This window comes from Nannospalax galili, unplaced genomic scaffold, assembly GCF_000622305.1.
Source record: "Nannospalax galili isolate Female #2095 unplaced genomic scaffold, S.galili_v1.0 scaffold432, whole genome shotgun sequence".
In the NCBI taxonomy this organism is placed as follows: Eukaryota; Metazoa; Chordata; class Mammalia; order Rodentia; family Spalacidae; genus Nannospalax; species Nannospalax galili.
This window is the reverse complement of record NW_008331138.1, coordinates 248,345-264,729: the sequence shown is the minus strand read 5'-3', so window position 1 is coordinate 264,729 and position 16,385 is coordinate 248,345. Positions and strand designations below refer to the sequence as shown.

The following is a 16,385-nucleotide window of genomic DNA, read 5'->3' as shown; positions in this document are numbered from 1 at the left end:
AGCGGGGGTGAGCAGAGCAGAGCTCCTGGCCGGGCTCGAGCCTCGCCCACCCGGTAGACCCCGAAGGTGCGCGTGCGCGCGCGGGGGTACTGACCGGGGAGGGAGGGGGGCAAGGGACCCGGGGACCGCTAAGTGTGTGTCACCCTCGCATGAGTGAGCTTGGAACGGGGCCTTATTTTTCTGCCTCCTTTTCCCCAACCAGAGACCCTCACTCCCCCCACCTCCCCGCAAATATCCCCCCTTGGACAATCGCTTTCATTCTAAAACCAGAAAAACCCCAAACGCACAGAGAGACCACCTGGGGTGGTTTCAGGAGTTGGCTCCATCCTTTCTGATGCCTGGCCATGTCGGTTGTCATAGTAACCCTTTCCAACCTGGAGGCATCCCCCAGCCTTCTCCCCTTTTATGTATGTAAAGCCCCAAATCTCTCCTGTGTCTGCACCAGGAAGAGGTTGCTAAGGTAACCCCAAGTCCCTGGTGGTCCTTCTGACCCGCCCCTCATCAGTTACTATGGCAACTACCCCTCAACTAGTGCTCAGGTAGAAAAGACCCCAGCCCCAAGGACACTAACCTTTAAGAGAACAGTCTCTGCACACCAACCCTTCCCCAACGACCCCCCTCCCCAAGTTGGCATTACCATGGTAACCATCTCCCCATGTGGGAGGTCTATGCACCAAACCAACCAGGTGTTTTTATTTAGAGAAGCGCTACTCTGGGACAGTTGCTATGGTTACCGGACCTGGCCCATGCCCAAGGAGATGAGACACAAGCCCTGGTTACTGTCATAGGGCCTTCGCCCACCTAGTGACCTTAGGAACCAGGTCCACTAAGAAGATGTTTTAGGATTGTTTCCAGAGGCTGGAATGTTTCTAGGGAAGGGGTTGCCATGGTAACAGCATCTGCCCTACCTTTTTCTGGACACATTCGTGGCAGAGGGATGATTATAAGTTGCTATTGATAACTGATAACGTGTCCTATTACCCATCCCACTCCTGAGAGATGCTGGGTGATGCCCAAGTTTAAGGAACTTAAAAAAAATTCCTTGACTTGATAGATGCTGCTTTTGGCGGAGTTGGCTCATTTGATGTTTTCTGGTCCTTCCTTCAGCAGAGCAGCTGAGCTGGGGTGGAACCACCCTCCTAGAACACCCTCAGCCTGCAATCTAGGAGGTAAGAAGTCCTGCGATGTCTCAGTAATCACTTGGCTACTGCAGTTTCCTGAACAGAGGTTTTTCTTTGTTCCATCTAACATTTTCCTTAAGATATCCTAGATCTTTTGTTTTCTACCTACTGTGGATGATGGGGTTCAGGCCAAATGACAGTGATACTTCTTTTTCTTTGTAGACCCAGCTGGCCTACGTACACCAGGCTAGGATTAAAGGCGTGTGCCACCACACCCAGCCAGAGTGAAACATCTATATGCACTTTTTCTTAAAGATTTTATTTCTATTTTATTTTACATGAGCATTTTCCCTGCATGTAAGGGTATCGTGTGTTTGTGTGTGTGTGTGTGTGTGTGTGTGTGTGTGTGTGTGTAATGCCCCAAGAGACCAGAAGAGGGTGTCAGAGTCTCTGGAATTAGTGTTGAGAACAGGTATTAGCTGCTAGGTAGAAAACAAAAGATCTGAGTCCTGGGAACTGAACCCAGGTCCTCTGTAGGAACAGGCAGTGCTCTTAACCATTGACCAATCTCTTCCCCCCTTTTCTTAAATTTTAAAAGTTTTCATTTATTTGTGTTTGTGTGTGTGTCTGTGTATTTGACAATGCATGTGTGGAGGTCAGAAGACAACTTGCTGGAGTCAGTTCTTTCCTTTTGCTATGTGGGTCCCAGAGAGTGAACTCAGGTCAGGCTTGGTGGCAAGTACTTTTACCCATCCTACTGGGCCATCTTGCTGGCCCTTATACACTGTTATTGTTGTTGTTGTTGTTGGTAGTGGTGGTGATTGGTTGGTTTAGGGTTTTTGAGATGGTCTCATGTAGCCCAGACTAGCCTCAAACATACTATGTAGCCAAGGATGACCATGAACTCTTGATCTTCCTGCCTTTGCCTCCTAAGTGTTGGGATTACAAGCACTCAACACCACACACCCAGCACATACACTGTTTGGGGGAGGAGTGGAGACACCAGTAAGATCTCAGCTTCACTCTCCCTCCTTCCTTGGCCACTTTTTATAGACAAGGCCCTGTTTTTTTGGCTCATGTCTTCATGCTGGCCTCTGACCTCATCCTTAAGTTCTTGTTTACCTGCCTTCTCAGATGTCAGAACACAGGGGCTGGGGCTGTAGCTTGGTGCTTGCCTAGGACTGTAGAAACCCAGCATGATGGTACATGCCTGTAATCCCAGCTCTCAGTAGGTAGAGTCATCCTCAGCTACAAAGCAAGTTTGAGGCCAACCTGGCCTACATAAGACACTGTCTCAAAAAACAGCAACAACAAAACCCCAAAAGAGTGACACAAAGCACTCTGTTAATATTTACCTGTTGATCTGACTTGGATTGATCAGTCACGTGCCATATTTGGCTTTGCCAGGTTAGTTCTGGGAAAGGCTTACCATGGAGTGAGAGAGTAGGGCTGACTGCCTGCAAGAAAGACATCAGAGATGACTGGGCCTGGTGGCACACGTGTCATTACAGACCTCAAGAGGCTGAAGCAAGAGGTTCTCAAGTTCAAAATGAGCCTTCGACACATAGTAAGACCCTATCTCAATAAAACAAGACAAAGTTTACTTTTGAAGTAGGATTCTAGAACTAGCTTCTTGCATCAAATCCATGTCCCCATCTTTTCAGCTATGTGACCTCAAGCATGTGACTTCACCTCTCTCTGTCTCCTCTTTTTTTTTTTTTTTTTTAATGATGCCGGGATCCAGCCTTCCATATGCTAAGCACCTACTCTGAGCCTCATATTTAAATGTCATCATGAGATTAAATGAGTGCAGAGGTGTAAAGTTGCTAGAATTATTGATTTCTTGACCAGAATAATGTAAGAGCTGAGGATGAGGCTCAATGGTAGAGACTTGCATAACATGTACAAGGCCCTAGGTTCCATCCCTAGCACTGGAATAGAAAAAAAAAGAAAAAGAAAAATCCAGGCCTTCAAAATCAGCACTTCAGGGCTGGGATGATGGCTCACTGGGTAAAGTGCTTGCAGCACAAGCATGGGGACCTGAGTTTGATTCTCAAAGCCCACAGGAAACACTGGGCGAGAGAAGGCAAGCCTGTAATCTCAGGGCTGTGGGATGGGAGTGGAGGGGGATCCCTGGGGCTCACTGGCTGGCCAGAATAGCTGAAGTGGCAAGCTCTAGGCTCAGTGAGAGACTGTGTCCCAAAACATAGGTAGAGAGAGGCCAGTAAGATGAATTAGTGGATAAACACACTTGCTGTGCAAATCTGACAACCTGAGTTTCCAGAATTCACGTAAAGGTGGAAGGAGAGAATTGACTCCACCAAGTTGTCCTCTGACCCCTCAATGTATGATGTGGCATGCCTCCCCCCAATGCACACACATAATATAACAACAAAAATTTTTTAATTTTCTGTGTATGAGTGTATTGCCTGCATGTATGTAAGCACACCCATGTCTGCGGAGGTCAGAAGAGGCTGTTGGAACCCCTGGAACTGGAGCTATGGACTTGTTAGCCACCATGTGGGTGCTGAGAATCGAACTTGGGTCCCCTGCAAGAGTAGCCAGTACCCCTGCTGAACAATCTCTCCAGCCCATAAACAAATTTTAAAAATATTTTATTATTTTTATTTTTTATCTGTATGACTGTATTGCATGCATGTATTTAAGTATACTCGTGTCATGCGATGCCCACAGAGGTCAGAAGAGAGCATCGAATCCCCTGGCACTGTTGTTACAAATGCTTTTTAGCTGACATGTGAGTGCTGGGAACTGAACCTGGGTCCTCTGCAAGAGCAGCCAGTGCTCTTAACTGATGAGCCATCTCTCCAGTTCCACAGCAACAACAAAAAAAATTTTTTTTGGTCTTTTTGAGACAGGGTCTCCCTGTAGCCCCAGCTGCCCTGGAACTCATTATGTAGACCAGGCTGGCCTTGAACTCACAGAGCTCCATCTGCCTCTGCCTCCAAAGTGCTGGGATTAAAGGTGTGTGCCACCATGCTCAGCCTCAACAAAATTTTTTAAAAGGTGGAGAGCAATTGACACCCACTGTTGACTGCATACATGCACATATATGCATGCATACCCACATGTACACACAATCACCATTCTGTCACTTTTCCTTAGAAGGGGTTTGTAACTCTTACCACTGAAAAAACCAAGGAAGCCTTGTTAGGGTTCCATATAATTCCTTTCTACTCTTCTGTATTCTCTGTTTTAATTTTTTTTTTTTTTTTGAGACGGTCTCCCTGTAGCTCCAGCTGCTGTCCTGGAACTCACTATGTAGACCAGGCTGGCCTTGAACTCACAGAGATACAGAGATCTGCCTGCCTCTGTCTCCCCAGTGCTGGGATTAAAGGCGTGTGCCACCACACCCGGCCCTGTTTTAATTTTTTTTGAGGCAGGGTTTCATGTAGCACAGGCTGACCTTGAACTCATGTAGCCAAGGATGCCTTGAATTCTTGGCCCTCCTGCCTTCACCTCCCAAGTGCTGGGATTGTAAGAAAGCATGGGCAACCACACCTTGCCCTCCTCTGTACCTTCCTTACTCAGCAGTGGGTGGTCATCAAACCCGCTGGTCTCTGAGAATCCAGTTTCTGCCCTCTGTCCTGCTGGGCACGTCTTGCCCAGAGTCAACCAGGGGTGTGTGTGGCCTTAGACTAGGTGGAGTCTCAGGTCCTGATCTCTATCCTTTCCATCACTAAGCCACAGGCTCCCCATCTTTTTTATTATTATTGTATTTACTTCCTTATTGGTGGGGGGCATACATGCCATGGGCACATGTGGCAGTCAGAGGAGGACTTGGGGGAGCCAGTTCTCTCCATCTACTTTGTGGGGCCCAGGAATCAAACTTAGGTCTCAAGTGCCTTTATCTGCTGAGGTGTCTCACTGGCCCAGGTTCCCCATCTAACAGTTCAGGTCACTCATTCATTAACACATTCTTATTGAACGCTTGTTGTTTGCCAGGCACTGAACAAAATAAGAATCACATTCCCAAAGCTTCTGTGGAGGCTTAAACAATGAATGAGATAAAGAAAATCAATGTTCTAATTACCAAGGTAAAGAAATAAGGCAGGGGCGCTGGAGAGATGGCTCAGTAGTTATGAGTATTGGCTGCTCTCGCAGAGGATCTCGGGTTCAGTTTCCAGCACCCACAGGGAGGCTAACAACTGTAACTGCAGTTCCATAGGGGCTGGTGCTCTTTTCTGGCCTCCTTGCGCATTGTGTGCACATGGTGCTCTTACATACACGCAGGAAAAACGCTCATACACAGAAAATAAAAAATAATTAGAAAGAAGGCAAGGATGGGGAAGGGGAGTATGCAGAGGAAGGGCTTGTGGAAGGTGACAGATGAATGCAAAGACTGAAGACTGTGAGGGAGGTGTATCTAGACAGGCAGTTCTGTGGCTGTGTTTGAAGAATGGAGCTTAATGGGAGCCATTGTGGCTGGAGCTCGATAAATGGATGGGAAAAGATGGGTGCCTGTGTCAGATTTCATGGCTACTGTGAGGACACTGGTTTCTCCTTTCAGTGCAGGTGAGCTCCTGGAGGCTTTGAACAAGATCTGAGTGTAACAGAGTCCTGCTGGGCAGTGGGTGGGGCCAGACTGTTAAGGACCGAGGTGGGAAGTGAGAAAATGGTCTCTTGCTTATTTTCATAGATTTGAAGATTCCAAAAGGACGTAGGGGCCACCTCTAGAATCCTGGATAACTAGCTACCAAGACCCCGTGATTGTTGGGATTCGTTTTTGTTCTGGGGTTTAAACATAGGGTACCTCATTATGCTAAGTAAGCCCTGTGCAGCTGAGCCACACCCCAACCCATTGAATTCTAGGCAAGCACTCTTGCTAAGCCACAGCCCCCAGCTGTTTTGTTTTGTTTTACACATAGCCTCACTGTGTAGTCCTGGCTGACCTGGAACTCACAGAGATTCACCTGCTGCTCCCTCCCAAGTGTGGCTCTTTTTACTTTTTTTTTTTTTTGTCTTTTTGAAGCAGGGTGACCCTGTAGCCCCAGCTGTCCTGGAACTCACTATGTAGACCAGGCTGGACTTGAACTCACAGAAATCCTCCTGCCTCTGCCTCCTAAGTGCTGGGACTACAGGCGTGCACCACCACGCTTGGCTTCTTTTTACTTTTTATTTTGAGACAGTTAGTAGTTGTTCAAGCATCCTTTGAATTAACCTTGTAGCCCAAGCTGCCCTTGAACTTGTACTCCTCCTGCCTTAGCCTCCCAAGGACCTGGGACAAAAGGCCTGGCTCAGATTTTAATATTTTTAAGACATGGAAGATTCTGTGGTTCCATAGGTCCCTGTCCATGTAGTGAGTTCATGTGGGCAGAAATGCTGTCTGTGCGTCTAGTGCCGAGAATTGCCCAGTGTGTTGTAGAATTTCAGCAGACAGGTACTGAAGGATTGAAGGGTGGAAGAATCACTGTAAGGTCTGCAAGGTGATTCTGAAGCTCTAAAGGTTAGGAGGTCACTATTTAGTTTAAAAAAAAAATTCTTTGTTCATTTATTTATTTAATGTGTATGAGTTTTTTTCCCTGCATGTATGTAAGTGTATCATGTGTGTGCAATGCCCGAGGAAGCCAAAAGAGGGCACTGGATCCTTTGGAACTAGAGTTACAGTGGTTGTTAGCTGTTATATGGGTGCTGGGAACTAAACCCAGGTCTTCTGCAAGAGCAGCCAGTGCTTTTAACCACTGAACCATTGTTCCTGCCCACACCCCTTTTTTGTTTTTTTAAAATATTTTATTATTTTTATTTTGTGTGTATGAGTGTGTTGCCTGCATGTATGTGAGTGCACCTGTGTCTTGCAATGCCGTGGAGGTCAGAAGAGGGCTTCGGATTCCCCTAGAACTGGAGTTAAGGATGATTTTTAGCTGCCATGTGGAAGCTGGGAATCGAACCTGGGTCCTCTGCAAGAGCAGTCAGTGCTCTTAACCGCTGAGCCATCTTTCCAGCCCCATCCACCCCCCTTTGTTTTGAAGAGAGGCTGGCCCTGAACTCCTAGGCTCAATTAATCCTCCTGTCTCAGCCTCTCCAGGGCTGGAATTATACAGGCCAGGCATGTGCCACTGTGATGACTGGACAGTCACTTCTTTGCTAGGTGCAGCCTTGGTGCCTACTGTGTCCTAGGGGCACAGCTGTAATAAAGTCAGCCCCAGCTCTGCCCTCCCAAGGCATATAATCTTAGAGGGGCAAAGTAGTTCGTTCCCACACAATGAATCAGAACAGGCAGGACTGGGGTACTGGAGGCCAGGGTGGTCTGGTAGTCTGGAGGCTGCTCCTAGACTCAATATGGGCTTTGGCAGGGGCTCCTGGTAGAGGGGCCAATTAGCTGAGACCTCAAACATAGAAGTTCTTTAGAAGAGATATGGGGAGGATGGGGGTTGAAGAGGAAGCCCTTCTTATGAAGCAACAGAGTGTATAATCACTTAGAAATAAGACTAGTATGCTGGGTGTGTTGGTACACACTGTAACCCTAGCACTCAGGAGGAAGAGGCAGAAAGATCACTACAAGTTTGAGGCTATCCTGGTCTACATAGTGAGTTCTAGACCAGCCAAAGTTACATAGAAAGTCTCTGTCTCAGAAATCCAAAAAATTCAAGAAAAGGAAAACTCGTGAAACAGTATGAAGGAGCCGGGATGATGGGTGAGCAAGTGGAGTATTACAGAAAACTCACTTCTGCCTGAGTACTGGGGAGCCCTGGCAAGTTCTTAGATGGGAAGGAAAGGTCAATTTTTGCTTTAAGAAGATGCCTGTGGCTTCAGAGAGGACTGAGCCTGGAGCAGGAGCCCTGGGAGAGGTTGATGAGAATCTGAGGAGACTTGGGTTGAAGTATTTAGATGCAGGACAATTAGCTGGGTCTTCACTGTCACCTGGAGGAGGGGTAAAACTTTTAAGAAATCTTTCATGGGGGTCTTGGGTTGTGGTCCAGTGGTAGAGCCCTTGCTTGACATGTGGAAGGTCTTTGCGTTCCATCTCTGGCATGCAGAAAAATAAAAATTTCATGGGAAAACTTACTGGGCACTTCCTCAGAACCCAGAGTTAGCACCACCATGCTGAGACCAGCCAAACTTCAGAGTCGTGATCAGACCAGGGAGAGAGTGCCATCCAGGACTTGCCTGGAGTGTGAGCCAGTGAGTGGAGGCTGGCTGTGACAGCCTTTTTTTTTTTTTGGTCTTTTTGAGTCTCCCTGTAGCTCCAGCTGGCCTGGAACTCGCTATGTAGACCAGGCTGACCCCCAAACTCACAGAGATCACGTGCCTCTGCCTCCTAAGCACTGGAATTAAAGGCAGGCACCACACATCTGGCTCTGATTTTTAAAAGTAGTAATCAAATATGCATAACACCAAATGCATCATCTTAGTTTTTTAAAAATTTATTATTTTTATGTGTATACATGTATTGTCTGCATGTAGGTAAGTGCACCGTGTCCTGCAATGCCCACGGAGGTCAGAAGAGGCTGTGGGATCCCCTGGAACTAGGGTTATGGACACTTGTTAGCTGCCATGTGGGTGCTAGGATTTGAACCCCGGTCTACTGCAAGAACAACCAGTGTTCTTAACCGCTGAGCCATCTCCCCAGCTCCGTCTTAACTAGTTTTAAATGCACAGTTCAGGGGTGCTAAGTACTTACTTTGATAACTGGGTCTGGTGTTGCATACCTGTAAACTCAGCACTTGGGAGGTAGATGGATGAAGCTCAGCAATTCAAGGCTAGGATCGGCTGCATAGTTAGTTTGAGGCCATCTGGGGCCACATCTCAAATCCCTCCCTCCAAACATTCCTTTACATTGTTGAACAAATAAACCTCCAGATTTTCATCCAGCAAAACTAAAACCAGATTGTGAGGGTACGGTTGAATCCCCCAGTGAGGGGCTGGGGGTATAGCTCAGTGGTAGAGCCCCTGCCTAGAATCCCCCAGTGAGGAGCTGGGGGTGTGGCTCAGTGGTAAAACCTCTGCCTAGAATCCCCCAGTGAGGGGCTGGGGTGTGGCTTAGTGGTAGAGCACTTACCCAGCATGCCTAGGGCCCTGGGTTCCCCAGCACCACAAGGTGGGGGGGAAGAAAAAAAAACCTGAACACTACACAGCAAACACCCTATTTTCCCCTTCCCCTAGCCCCTGGCTGCAGCCAGCATCCTGCGGGTGGGTGGGAGATTGGTTGGGTTGTTGGTTTTTTAAAAAGGTTCTCACTCATTAGCCTAAGTGTAACTGAATGGGGAACGATGGCACCCCTCCAGAGGAAGTGATTATTCCCAGCGATCAGGCTGGGGCAAACCAGGAGGCTGAAGGAGTCCAGAACAGGTTCTTGAGCCAGCCTAGGAAGTCTGGGAGGGTTTCAATCAGTTAAGAGGGAAAGAGGGGCCCCGAGGTTTGGGAAGAAGGGCAAGGCTGAGGAGTTGGGGGCGAAGCATGCTGACAACCTGCTACAGCCTCCCCTCTCATCCTGCCTCCCCAGGATGCCCTGGACGCCCGGCCAGACTTTGGCCCCATGCGGCTCACCCACTGCCAGGCTGCCCTGGCAGCTGCCTGCACGCTCAACTTCCTAGTCTTCATCTATTTCTCATGGCTGCAGCACCAGCCCAGGAACTCTCGAACCCGGGGCCCCCGCCGGGCTTCTGCTACCGGTCCCCGAGTCACCGTCCTGATTCGGGAGTTTGAGGCCTTCGATAACTCAGTGCCGGAACTGGTGGATTCCTTCCTGCAGCAGGACCCAGCCCAGCCCATCGTGGTGGCGGCCGACACGCTCCCCTACCCACCGCTGGCGTTGCCCCGCATCCCTAACGTTCGCCTGGCGCTGCTCCAGCCCGCCCTGGACCGGCCGGCAGCAGCCTCGCGCCCGGAGACCTACGTAGCCACCGAGTTCGTGGCCCTGGTGCCGGACGGGGCGCGGGCCGAGTCTCCAGGCCAACTGGAGCGCATGGTGGAGGTGCTCCGGGCGGGCAGCGCGCGCCTGGTGGCCGCCCCTGTGGCTACTGCCAACCCGGCCCGGTGTTTGGCCCTGAACATCAGCCTGCGGGAGTGGACTGCCCGCTACGGCCCGGCGCCCGCCGCGCCGCGCTGCGATGCCCTGGATGGCGACGCGGTGGTGCTCCTGCGCGCCCGCGACCTCTTCAACCTCTCTGCGCCCCTGGCCCGGCCGCTGACCACCAGCCTCTTCCTGCAGAGCGCCCTGCGCGGCTGGGCCGTGCAGTTGCTGGACCTGACCTTCGCCGCGGCGCAGCAGCCCCCGCTGGCCACGGCCCACGCGCGCTGGAAGGCGGAGCGCGAAGGGCGCGCGCGGCGGGCGGCGCTGCTACGCTCGCTGGGCATCCGCTTGGTGAGCTGGGAAGGCCGGCGGCTGGAGTGGTTCGGATGCAGCAAAGAGAGCGCGCGCTGCTTCGGCACGGTGGCGGGGGACACGCCAGCCTACCTCTACGAGGGGCGCTGGACGCCGCCTTGCTGCCTGCGCGCGCTGCGGGAGACAGCGCGCTACGTGGTGGGCGTGTTGGAGGCCGCGGGCGTGCGCTACTGGCTGGAGGGCGGCTCGCTGCTTGGGGCGGCTCGCCACGGGGACATCATCCCGTGGGACTACGACGTGGACCTGGGCATCTACCTGGAGGACGTCGGCAACTGCGAGCAGCTGCGGGGCGCCGAGGCCGGCTCGGTAGTGGACGAGCGCGGCTTCGTGTGGGAGAAGGCGGTGGAGGGAGACTTCTTCCGAGTGCAGTACAGCGAAAGCAATCACCTGCACGTAGACCTGTGGCCCTTCTATCCCCGCAACGGGGTCATGACCAAGGACACGTGGCTGGACCACCGGCAGGACGTGGAGTTCCCGGAGCACTTCCTGCAGCCGCTCGTCCCCCTGCCCTTTGCGGGCTTCGTGGCACAGGCCCCTAACAACTATCGCCGCTTCCTGGAGCTCAAGTTCGGGCCCGGGGTCATCGAGAATCCGGAGTACCCCAACCCAGCACTCTTAAGCTTGACAGGAGGCTGAAGTCCTTGTGCCTGCATCTGGGGCTGGGGGAACATCCGGGCACAGCGAGCTGGTTTGTCTTTGGGGGTCTTTCTGGATATGGGAAGGTTGGTTTGATTGGGCAGGAGGGCGCACACTGGAGAGAAAAGAGGTGAATTGACCGAGGACGAGCCACGGGACGAGCCTGGCATTAGCAGGAAGCAGACTCCGACCAGCGATGCAAGCAACATGCGGGTTCTTAAGCTGTGAGCGAAGGCTGTGTGTGGTGACCCCCTAGGTCATCTCAGTAACGGGGGCGGGGGGAGTGCTGACCTTTGATGGACAGGCCCAGGGATGCAAGCCCTTCCTTCAGGACCCCTCACAGTCTGCCTCAGATTCCAAGAACCCTGGACCCTTGGGAAGAAATCCGGTGGACAGCCTGGCCAGCTTCAGTCTATCACATACAACTTAGGTGGGTCTGGACCAGTGGCTCAGTGTCGCTCTCTGCCTCAAACTCCCTCAGATTCCGAATGCATATAATGGTATCTAGAACCCTCAGGACCCTTGGCTGTTGCGTTTGCTTCCTCCACTAGAGGGCGCGGCTGTCCCGCTCCTTCTCACCTCCGGTGACTGCGGGGTGACCGCCCAGCGCCTCTTGTAGCCATCCGTCTTTGGATCTGAGAGGCGCTCTGGGAGGCGGGGCAGCATGACCACCTACCCTCCGTCCTTCTGAGCACCCAACAGGCTGTGCCTGCTGCTATGAACCCTGACTTGCTCAAGGAGGCGAGGGCTCTGGTTAAGTGCATTTGGGTCCTGGCTCCCTTGTTACCACTTATCTCAATGCTCTGCACCTGCTGTCCCACTTGCCAGGAGGGGTAAATCGTAATCACAGCTCGCGTTAATGGAGAACTTACTGGGAACCGACGTATGGTGCTCAGAGTTACAGCCAGCAGGTTTTTCCTCCCACCCCCTTAAGTGACAGCTGCTATCTCGTCTATTTTCCAGGGAGGACAACTGAGGCCACAATGGTGAGCGAAGTCACTTGTCCAGTACCCGAGGATTTAGGAAGTGGTGAGTCAGGGACTTGAACTCAGACCATCATTCCAGGGCTCACACTTCCCCACTTGCCCCACTCTAGAAAAGGTACCCAAGGGGGCCCTTGGAGAGGCCGTGCCATTTAACATTTTTAAAAAAAGCTTCCTTTTAAGCTGGGCGTCGTGGCACAGGCCTTTAATCCCAGCACTGGGGAGGCAGAGTCAGGTGGTTCTCTGAGTTCAAGGCCAGCCTGGTCTACATAGTGAGTTCTAGGACAGCTGGGGCTACAGGGAGACCTTATCTCAAAAAGACCAAAAAAAAAAAAAGCTTCCTTTTTTGGTCATGCACGTGTGTATTTATTTATAAATTATGTACAAATACTACTGCCAGTCTATTACTAATACGGCTTAAATTATTCTATTTAAAATAAAAACATCAGGATGAACAGAGCTTTGTGTTTTCTTGCCTCATCCTAGTGACTTCTGCACACTTCCTGGGTGTGCTTTTTTTCTTTTTTAAAAAGGGAGTGATGAGGGGTTGGGATGGTCTAACTGTAGCCCAGGCTGGCTTCAAACTCATGATCCTTCTGCAGCTGTTTCTGGATTACAGGTGTGCACCACAACGTCTGGTTTAATAGAGGGCTTTTCGTTGTTCCTTGACCCAGGGTCTATGTTACCATGTAGCTCAGGCTGGCCTGCAATTTGTGATTCTTCTGCCTCAGCCTCCCAGGTGTTGGGATTACAAATGTGTGCTACCGTACCCAGTTCTGGGGTGATGTTTGAAGAAAAGCACCAGACTGGTGATGTAGCTCACAGGTAGAGCATCTGCCTAGCATGCATAAGGCCCTAGGCTTGATCCATTGTACCACAAAATAATGATGAGTCCAGAAAGCCTGTCACAGTTGTATGCATTTGTGGTCCCAGCTACTCAGGCAACTGAGGCTGGAGTATCTCCAGCCCAGGAGTTCAGGGCTGGCCTGCAACATAGCAAGACCCTGACTCAGCTAAAGGAAACGAAACAACCAGGAGCCATGGTTGTTTACACCTGTAACCTCAGCACCTGAGAGATGGGGGCAGGAGGAGCAGGAGTTCAAAGCCAGCCTGGGCTACAGGAAACTGTCTCAAAGAAAATTAAAAGAATACATCAGCATCTTTAATATCAACTGAGTTACATTATGACAAAAAGCCATCACCACAATTAATATGGACAAATGAGTGTATACTAGAACGAGGACTATTTTCTGGGCCTGGTGGATGGTATACATCTTTTAAAAAAACTATTATTATTATTATTATTATTATTTTGGGTCTTTTTCAGACAGTGTCTCTCTGTAGCCCCAGCTGGCCTGGAACTTGCTATATAGACCAGGATGGACTGGATCTCACAGAGATCTGCCTGCCTCTGCTTCCTGAGTGCTGTGATTAAAGGTGTGTGCCACCTTGTTTGGCTCTTTTGGTTCACATCTTTTTAAAAAAACTATTATTATTATTATTATTATTATTTTGGGTCTTTTTCAGACAGTGTCTCTCTGTAGCCCCAGCTGGCCTGGAACTTGCTATATAGACCAGGATGGACTGGATCTCACAGAGATCTGCCTGCCTCTGCTTCCTGAGTGCTGTGATTAAAGGTGTGTGCCACCTTGTTTGGCTCTTTTGGTTCACATCTTTAATCCTAGCACTTGGGAGGCTGAGGCAGGAACATTGAGAATTTGAGGATAGCCTGGGCTATATTACATGACTGTCTCAAAAAAAAATTAGAAGCTATAATTCGACTCAGTTGATAGAGTGCTTGTCTAGGGAGCACCAAGCCCTAGGTTCCATCTCCAGCACCACATAAACAGGGCATGGTCTGTAATCCTAGCACTTGGAGGTAGTGGCAGGAGGATCAGGAGTTCAAGGTCAATCTTATTACATAGAAAGTTCCAGGTCAGCTTGGACTACATGGAACCCTGTCTCAAAAAATCAAAATATTGGGAATGGGGAGAAGGCTCAATGGGTACCCCTGTAAAAACTTTATTCAGCAGTGTGTACCTATAACTGGTACCATTGCTGGGGGTGGGCAGAGTTAGAAGGATCCCTGGGATTCACTGGCAAGCAAGTCTAGCCAAAATGGTGAGTTTCAGGTTCAATGAGAGACTCTCCCTAAATAAGGTGAAGAAGCTATTGAGGAAGAGAACCCTGACATTGGCCTCTGGCATGCACTCGTACTTACATGAGTGAGTGAGCCCTCCCCCTACACATGAGTAACCCCCCCCAAATAATAATAATAATAGGGTCAGCAAGGTGACTCATTGGATGAAGACAACTTGGTGCCAAGCCCGAGTTCCACCCCTGAGACCCACATGATAAATGGAGAGAACTTTCTGAAAATTGTCCTCTGACTTCCACACCCATGCAGAGGCACACACACCCTCTCCCCCAAAAATAAATAATAAATGAATAAATGTAATTTAAAAATAAGGAATATGGGTTATTGAAATTTACTACTCTTACCATTGAGAAGAGAAACTATTTCAATATTTTCATAACCAGTATATTTTTAAAATTAATTTATTTATTTTATGTGTATGCCTGTATTGCCTGCATGTAGGTAAGTGCACCCGTGTCATGAAATGTCCTGGGAGGACAGAAGAGGCTGTCGGATCCCCTGGGACCGGAGTTACAGACAGTTATTAGCTGCCATGTGGGTGCTGGGATTCAAACCCGGGTCTTCTGCAAGAACAACCAGTGTTCTTAACTGCTGAGCCATCTCTCCAGTCCCTATTTATTTTCTTTTATGTGTATGAGTGTTTTGCCTGCATGTATACAAGTGAAACCCTGTTGTGCAATGCCCACAGAGGCCAGAAGAGGGTGTTGGATCCCCTGGATCTGAAGTTATACATGGTTGTTAGCCAACATGTAGGCTCTGGGAACTGAACCCTGGGTCTCCTGCAAGAACATTCAGTGTTCTTAACTGCTGAGCCATCTTTCCAGACCAATAAAAGATATTCTTAAGCCAGGTGTGGTGGCGCATGCCTTTAATCCCAGCACTTGGGAGGCAGAGGCAGGAGGATCTTTATGAATTTGAGGCCAGCCTGGTCTATATAGTGAATTCCAGGACAGCGGGGGCTATAAGAAGCCCCTGCCTCAAAAAGACAAAAAAAAAAAAAGATATTCTTAAAAAAACAAAAAGCCAGGCGTGGTGACACAAGTCAGTAGTCCCAGCACTTGGAAGGCAGAGGTAGGCAGATCTCTTTGAATTCAAGGCCAGCCCCCACTACAGGGAGACCCTGTCTCAAAAACACCAAAAAAAAAAAAAGCGTATTTCTAAAAAAGAAAAAAGAGATGACTCATAATTGCAGTCCCAGCAGGTAGGAGGCTGAGGCCTGGAGTTTCAAGCCAGCCTGAGCTAGGAACTGAGACTGGAAAAACCAAAAACAAAGCAGGGACTGGGAGCTGCCATTAGTGGGGACTGGCGCCCTCTCGTGGTCGAATGGGGAACAAATTAACTGGGTGAGTGTTGAGCTGGGGAGTCTTGGAAAGCAAATGCATCAGTAGAGATAAGTAACCAGGTCAGCTGGACCAGCGAAGTAGCTAGTGTTTGGGGCGGGGGTGCAGAATGCAGAAGGGGCCAGGAGTGGAGATCTTGTGAGGGCAGAAAACGGGATCAATGGGATTGCTGGTAGCTTGAATATGAGACATGGCCTGGGTCTGTAGCTCAGCAGGTGAAGTGTTTGCTTAGCATGCACAAAGTCATAGGTTCAATCCCCAGCACCGTGTAAAACTGGGCATGGTGACATACGCCTGTAATCCTTGTACCCAGAAAGTGGAAACAGGAGGATCAGAAGTTCAAGGTCATCCTCAGTTATGTAGTGAGTTTGAGGCAAGCTTGGGTTAAACGGAACTGGGTCTGAAAAAATCAGAGAGAGAGAGAGAGAGAGAGAACTGAACTAGGTTGAATTAAGTGTGCTGGTACATATTGGTAACCTAGCACTCAGAAGGCTTGAGGCAGGATGGAAAATTCAAGGCCAACCTGGGCTACATAGCCAGAACCTGCCTCCTCGCCTGAAGATAAATACAGCACACTGTTTTAAACTTTTTTGAAAACTGGTAAAGTTGTTGTCCAATCCTAGCATTGGAAGATGCTCTGCTTGGGACTAAACCCAGGACCTCATGCACATTAAGCACTCCACCAACTGAGCTACATCCTAGGTCCCATCCCCTTCCTCTTCTTTTTTGAGACAGAGTCTCACTATGTATCCCTGGCTGGCCTAGAATTTGATATAGACCAAGCTGGCCTCAAACTCAGATCCA

At 49.7% G+C, this 16,385-nt stretch overlaps 1 protein-coding gene across 4 annotated transcripts in view; it reads left to right on the top strand.

Moving 5' to 3' along the window:
- Window positions 1-12,542, top strand: part of Fkrp (fukutin related protein) — a 13,007-nt gene extending 465 nt beyond the window's left edge. The window contains exons 1-3 of one of the 4 annotated variants that reach the window (XM_029558076.1): window positions 42-66; window positions 1,108-1,169; window positions 9,583-12,542. In XM_029558076.1, the coding sequence (XP_029413936.1) occupies window positions 9,616-11,100 (1,485 nt within the window). In that variant the 5' untranslated portion in view covers window positions 42-66; window positions 1,108-1,169; window positions 9,583-9,615 and the 3' untranslated portion in view covers window positions 11,101-12,542. Of the gene's footprint in view, window positions 1-41; window positions 67-1,054; window positions 1,170-9,582 lie in introns of those variants that run through there. The other 3 variants (XM_008821799.2, XM_029558078.1, XM_008821804.2) reach the window with 3 other exon arrangements.
- Window positions 12,543-16,385: the final 3,843 nt, after the last annotated feature.